The sequence below is a fragment of the Balearica regulorum genome, chromosome 14, assembly GCF_011004875.1.
Source record: "Balearica regulorum gibbericeps isolate bBalReg1 chromosome 14, bBalReg1.pri, whole genome shotgun sequence".
Classification (NCBI taxonomy): Eukaryota; Metazoa; Chordata; class Aves; order Gruiformes; family Gruidae; genus Balearica; species Balearica regulorum.
The window spans coordinates 20337371-20344347 of NC_046197.1; the positions used below are offsets into that span (position 1 = coordinate 20337371).

At 55.1% G+C, this 6977-nt stretch overlaps 1 protein-coding gene across 6 annotated transcripts in view; it reads right to left on the reverse strand.

Moving 5' to 3' along the window:
• Positions 1-228: 228 nt before the first annotated feature.
• Positions 229-6977, reverse strand: part of FGF1 (fibroblast growth factor 1) — a 30824-nt gene continuing 24075 nt past the window's right edge. For 4 of the 6 annotated variants that reach the window (XM_075766785.1, XM_075766786.1, XM_075766789.1 and 1 more), the window contains 2 exons: positions 3070-3173; positions 229-2024 (listed from right to left, as the gene is read on the reverse strand). In XM_075766785.1, the coding sequence (XP_075622900.1) occupies positions 1830-2024; positions 3070-3173 (299 nt within the window). In that variant the 3' untranslated portion in view covers positions 229-1829. The remainder of the gene's footprint in view (positions 2025-3069; positions 3174-6977) is intronic. The other 2 variants (XM_075766790.1, XM_075766791.1) reach the window with 1 other exon arrangement.

Consider the following 6977-nt stretch of genomic DNA (forward strand, 5'->3'; position numbering starts at 1 on the left):
CTGCGTCCCCCGCCCGCCCCAGCGCAGGGTCCCCCAGCTCCCTCTGCGGGTTCCCCCTTTGGGTGTCCCTGCTCGGTGCTGCCACCCGAGTGACTGGCTTCTGTGTCTCCTCACAAAGCTCATCCCTGTGCTGAAGAAGCACCATGCTCGATGTTCAACACTCCCCCCCCAAGAGATTTAGACTTTTTTACTCAAGCACCTCTTAAATTAAGACCAAATATAGCCTGCTGCAATATTTCCTATCAAACTTTATTGTTCTGCCACTGTACCAGCGTATTTTATTTACAGCTTGAGACCTCAGTCCGAGACCAACGGGAGCACTGAGCCGAACATGAATTTCGGCAGCGCTCCCCCCCGCCGCGATGCCGGGACGGGCTGCACGGCAGTGCCGCAGCTCCAGCCTTGCACCAGCGAAGGACTCCTGCGCTTTTGCTTCTTCGACTGCCGAATCCGTCCCATCGACCGCGGCACCCCTGGCCACACCTCCGCGTGTACCTCACCTGCAGCCGGGCCGTGACAAGTCACACCGTTGCACAGGAGCTAAACCTAGTCCCAACTTCCTTTTTAATGCGCTGTCACCAGAACGGATTAGTTAAAGGCTCTGGGCTAGTCTACACATGAGGAAACTCGCTGCAGGGTAAAATGCACTTGCCACTCAGGAAGAAGCGATTGGAGAAGCGCTGACTCAGCAAGGCTTTGGTGCCTGGCCTGACCCGTCCCCCCTGTGCAGCTCGTGCCTGGTCACCGTGGGTGTCCGCAAGTGCCCGAGGGGGACGGGGGAAGATGAGCCGGGGTCGAGCGTGGCAGCGTGGTGCCCCTGTGATGCTCTCGCCTGGCAGGAGCGGCTCTTGAGCTGCTCGGGAGGTCTGCTTCATGCTGGGCGAGGAGAAACTCAGCTTCACGGAGGGTTTGGGAGTCACCACGGGGCCCCGGTGCCATTTCTAGAGCCCCATTTAGCCAGGTGCCGGGGGGTGCGGGAGGAAGCCCCCTGGGAACGGGGTGCGATGCGCTGCCACCACCACGCAGCCCGTTCCTGCTGCACCATCCCACCCTCAACATCAGACCTCAGTGGCTCCCACTCTGCCTCACTGGGACAACGTCGAGGGGGGTTAGTGCCTGGAATTACTTATGAACAGATTGTAGGAGAGACAGGTTTACTTAATAAATAAATACAAATAACATATGGCAGGTACTAGCGTGAAATATGGCAATCTTCATGTGGTGAGGGAGGCTAGGAAGTCTAGGGCTTGGAGCCTTTGGCTGATGCTAATTTAGCTTCGTAGGCTGAGGATATCTGCCAGCGTTTAACCAGGCTGGCACTCCATAGCATGGCGGGTGGTGCAATCTGAAATTGCCTGAAGGGCATATTACAAGCTACATACTTAGATGGATAAATATGTTAGCACAGGGAATCCAGGGAGGTTTTGCCTCAGAATGCCTGGGGACAGTAAAAGCGTGCATTTCCCTGGGACCCGGGGTGTCCTTGGGGTGCCCTTGGCCCCGTTTCGGGGCAGGTTTGTGTGCGTCCCCGGGAGCTGCAGCGTGGTCACGGCACGTGCCAGCCCCACGCTGCTGACGGAGGGTGGGGGGAGGCGGGGGGGCCGGTGGACCTTGGGAGGGTGTCGGGGCTTTTCCCCTCATCTCTGCGAAGCTTTGTGCAGAGCGGAGGAGCTCTGCTTTGTCTATCTGTGGTAAAGCCTTTACCTAAAGCTCAGGGCTCTAACGTTTGGCTCGGTCATACTAGCCAAAAAAAGAGAGGGCGAGGGAAAAGGAGGAGGTGGCGGTTGGGTTCTGGGGTTCGGGTCGTCTCTGAGCTCCCAGGACGGGGCTTAGTCGGCCGAGACAGGCAGCGGGAGGAAGAGGATCGCCTTCTGGCCGTAGTGAGTCCGCGGCCCCAGCTTGCTGTTCCCGTTCTTCTTCAGACCAACAAACCAGTTCTTATCTGCGTGCTTTTTGGAGACATACGTGTTGTAATGGTTTTCTTCGAGCCTTTCAAGGAACAGGCACTCCTCACCCAGTAACTGCTGAAAGAGAGCGCCGGGTAATGACAGTGAGACAGGGGGATGCCGTAGGGAGGAGGACGTGTATTCCCAATGCAGCGATCCCGGCTCGGGTGCTATCCAGACCCACCTCCAAGATCTTCATGCCCCAGTAAAGTTCGTATTTATAGCGTGGAGGTAAGTAGCCTTGATTTAGTCCCCTGGGCTACTCCTGCAGTAACTTGTGACCTGGGCATTTTATTTGGCAGTAACCGAGCCCAGCCCCACGCTCTGGGAGCCGGTCCTGGCACTGGCTCCTGCTCTGGCACGAAGCTGTGCGGTGGCGGCTGCAGGTTCAGAACACGAGCACGGGGAACAAAACAGCTCTTTGGTGAGCCTAAGCAGCCTGTGACCAGGATTACGTGTCGCACACTTTGCTATAAATGGGACTATTCTCAAAGACGCAGATTATTTTTGGTGACTCTGTGCCCTACAGTTCCTGGGCACGATCCCGCTCGCACCGGGATGTGGCGGATGCTGTCGCTGCCTCCGGCACAGGGCTCGGTGCGACCAGGAAAACTATCGGATGCAGAGGAAAAATGCAGGGAAGTCTTCGCTCAGCGGCTGTGGGCCGTTGCCCAGGGCTCCTTGCTCTGGCAGCCCAGCTAGCAGCCCTGAAGTGCCCGGCCAAGCCGTGGAGAGGCGCAGGAGGCAGGCGGAGGTGTGGGCAAGGCGCTGCCGGGGCTGGAAGAGCCGGGCTGGAGGTGCCCCCACCCTGCACCCTGTCGGGGTCCCCCCGCGGCCCCGCTCGCAGAGCTGGCAGCTGCCACGGGGATGTAGAGCGGCCGCTGCTCCAGATAGGGAATGTGATATTTGTCAAGTGTTTGAGGCAGGGCGGTCAACGGTGCTATTTGATTATTTATTTATTCCCCCCCCCCAAAAATAAAACCGGACGGAGAGTGGCCATCCAGCTACCAAAATAACAAACTGAGGCTAATTGTTGCTTGCGGTTTGCATTACTCAGAGCTACGAGATTTCTGCAAACCTCAAACCCTCTCCGTGTCTCGTCCCACACAAACCTCCTCCTTACCGAGCCGTAGAGCAGCCCGTTGGTGTCCATCGCCAGGTACTGCCCAGACTGCGTGCTCTTTATATACACCTCTCCCACACTTTCCGCACTTAGCTGGAGTTGAACTGAAAGTAAAAATAAAACAACAACAACAACAAAAGTAAAAGGAAAATGGGAAAAGGGGGGGGGGGAAAAAGGTTATCAGAGATAAATGTCTGAGCTGCTAGGAAAGTTAGCAGGGCATTTTTATTCTGAAGCCCGGCTCATAAAGAGTTTATAAGAAACAGTACAGCATGTAATAGAAGTGTTTCCTTGTACCCTCTCCTTCAAAGAAACCCCACAGCCATGCTTTAGGAACCAAAGACCAATTTTTTCCTTATTTTACATCAAAGAAAGGGCAGCCTTTTGGTTAAGACGCTGGAATGGGACACAGGAGATTGGGGTTTTAATTCTGGCTCTAATTTACAAATTTCTCATGTGGTTTTGACAAGACACTTAAGAAGTGACATATGAAGAAGTATTTCGAGAGCTAAACCAGGGATGGGCAGACTTCAGATGCCTGCGTAGCAAAACCCTGATCCAAAGCATCCCATCCAGCCGCGTGCCGCGGCGGGCGTTATCCGGCCTGCCGTAGGCAGACAGTGGAGAAATAGAAAGGGCTGATCTTCATCCTAAAAAGTGCCTCCCGTAGGTAGCCATGAGCCATGTCTTAGATTGCCCTAGTTTGCAGCGCTAGTGTGAATGTGATAGTAAAGGAAGATCCAACGCGCAGGCTGGGCGGGGGCGATGGGTTTGTGGTGATGCTGCGTCGGTTCATGCAGCCCACCGGGCACCGGCTTTCTGTCCCCGTCATCGATGCTGGACTTCACACTAGAAACTCTGGGGCAAAAAAAAAAAAAGGTCCTTATTGGTCATGTACTGTGGGAGGTGAGCGGTCAGCTGCGGCCCGAGGTCTCTGGGCCACCTCCCTCCAGAGAGGGGCAGAGCGGTGGGTCCAGAGGAAGAAGCTCATGCACAAATTCTTGGATTTTTTTTACAGGTCTGTACAGACATTTCCTTCCATGAAGTAATGGGATGAAAGAGAGAAAATAAGGCTGTTGTTTGTGGAAACAAGCACGGGCTTCATCCTTGAGGGTCTGCAATGTCCTGGTAAGTTTTCTTTTCATGTCACAGGGCACGCTCGAGATGCCCGCGCACGGCAGCAAAGGACACGTGAGGGAATCCTGGGTGACAAGGGCTTGGAGTGGGTGACTTCTGTTCTCCTTAGAGATCCTCCCTGGTTCTGGGGCTAGCACCTGGCAAGGCAATTTAAGATAAAAATACAAATTCTTGACATTTATCTGAAATGCACACAGACATGGGCAGTTTGCACAGCACAATGCCGGCTCTAACGCAGCTGTGCACGCTGGCTCCCCGGATGAGCCACAGGCATTCCTGTGCCTCGTCCCTCCCCGGGGGCCTCTCTCCAGATTTCCCGTATGGATCTGACTTGCTCCATGCTGGCCAGTGCTTGTCCCACCCGTGTAAGCAGTATGCCACCGCGCAGGTCACGGTCCGGGTTGCTCCCCTTGTGCGCTGGGGAGTGGTGCTGAGCAGTGCTGGCGTTTGGCAGGGGCAGGACCGTGTGGGTGCTCAGAGGCAGGGTACCTCGCCGACAGGGCTGCTCCGCTGGCACGCAGCCCTTCCAGGAGTTTCCTCTGTAAATATTTGTACGTTTGGCTATCCATGTTTACCAAATCATTTACAGGAGGTTCTTTTCTGGCAGAGGTTTCCAAACACGCAGCCCCACGCCAGCAGCCGCCAAGGTGTGAGCATGCCGGGGTGCAGCGGGTGCCATGTGCAGGAGTGCTGCCTGCGCTCGCTGCCTGCGCTCGCTGCCTGTGAGAATGGAGCAGCTGTGGGGACTGGTGGACAGAGGGGAAATGCTCGTTCCAGGGTGATGGGCTCGCTTTGCCGGGGGGGAAGAACGCTGGGCTGTGTGGCAGCACCCATGCCATGAGATGGTGGGCTCCAGGCTGGGGTGCAGGGGCTGGATACTCATGTCCTTGTTAGCACCCCGTGTCCCAGGAGATGCCACCTTGCTGCTGGCTCTGCAGACCCGTGCTGAGCTCCCCAGGGCGCACGGGCATCTCTGCATCCCCCTTCTGACTCCAGCAAATCTCAGCTCTGGCACAATGTGGCAGAGACGCCTGTTGAGCTTGTACAGCCTCTGCAGCTGCTGGCTCGTGGTCCTGTGAGCTCGGTCCTGTCTTCTGCGGATCCTTGGAGTCAGCGTCCTCGTCTGCCTCTTGCACAGGGTTTGAGAAGGGTTAGTGCCTGGTTTATTCTAGGCTGGAGGCTGCCTGCCCTGCGCTCTGTTTATCCAGCCTTGGTGAGCTCATCCTCTCCCGTCCCCCAGCACGGCTGTGTGCTGTGCGAGTGGTGGGGAAACAGTGCTTATAATTAAAACTCTGCTATAAACTGCCTTTCATTAGAACAACAATAACAAGAAGAAAGGTTAAGTTTGGGGGGGGAAAACCACATGTACACTTGTGGTTTAAAGAAAATAAAAGTTCTTTTCTTAGAATTTGTAAGGCAGACTTGGCTCCTCCCAGCCCTTCTTTCTAACCAGATAGGAGCCTGGCAGGTCCCAGGGATATTCCAGTAAATGTGCAGGACATGGTGTGCCCAGAGCGTTCTGCTGAGAACCGAGAGCTCTGGTGTGCGGCGGTGGGGAAGAGCCCAGCCCCGCTGCCCACAGAGCCCCGCGGGGACCTTTGGCTGCGCTGCTGGTCCGGCTCTCCTTGGATGTCGGTTTAAAAAATCCTCTTAAGCATTTTGGAAGTGCAAGAGCCCTAAAAAGCTTACAACTTCCCAACTGATTCCTTAGATTTTGTGTCTTTGTCCTTGCACAGCCGTTTTGTCTTTTGTCCGAGCGGTTTGCCGGGGTGGGGGTTGCTCTGCGCGGCCCCACTGCTGACAGCCTGGCTGGGCTGAGCAGGGAGAGCTGTCGAGGGCAAGGGCCTTCTTGGTGTCAGGGCCAGATATTCAGCTCTCATCTGACAGATATTCAGCTCTCATCTGACAGATATTCAGCTCTCATCTAACAGCTTTGCGTGGCTTGGCCAAAGCAAGAGAGCTTCAGCACCGCAGCTTGGCTGCGGTCGTGTGAGTTGCTGGCAGGGAAAGAGCTCTTGATGCCTTTGGTGACATGGACAGCTACTGAGCAGGACAAACATGCACCTTTCCTTGATGTACAGGATAATATCATTGATTTTTTTATATTAAGGTTTCCCTACGTCAGATAGTCCGCAGCACTTTATAGTAGCATCTACAAAAACGGCACTTTTTGGCAAGCGAGTCCTGCCAGCTTCCTAGAGTAAATCTGAAGCCAATTACGGAGAACGAATGTGCTCCTAGAAAGGCAGTGGGATGCGCAAGTGGTAGGACAAGTGCTGGCATCTGCGCGGCCAGTTCATCCCAGCAGCAGGTCCCCACGTCCCACGGGCCGGAGCTGCCGGCATCACCGGGCAGGGAATGGGGATGGGCGGGAGGAGGCTCTGGAGGCAGATGGCCCATTAAATCTCTGTGACACACAGATGCACGTAAAATCTATCGTAACTGTTTCAGCATGCAATAAGCCATACTTTTTTTGGGAAAAAAGTGAAAGGTAACATGAGTGCATTTCTAAAGCTGTACGTCCCAAAATAACTCTCTTTCACCTGACTCTTGCCTCTGTTGGGCTTTTGCATCCTGCAAGAATTTAATTTGCTGCATAAGGGGAGAAGGAAGTTCCCCAAAGGCAAAGGGACGCTGTGTGCAGAACATACACTAAAATCCGTCCTGCACGCAGAGGCAGCAGGGCCCGACCTCCTGCTCGGGCTGACGACTTCACGTAGGCAGACGCACAGCGGCAGCGCGCTCCTGGGAACACCGCGCTCGCACAGCCC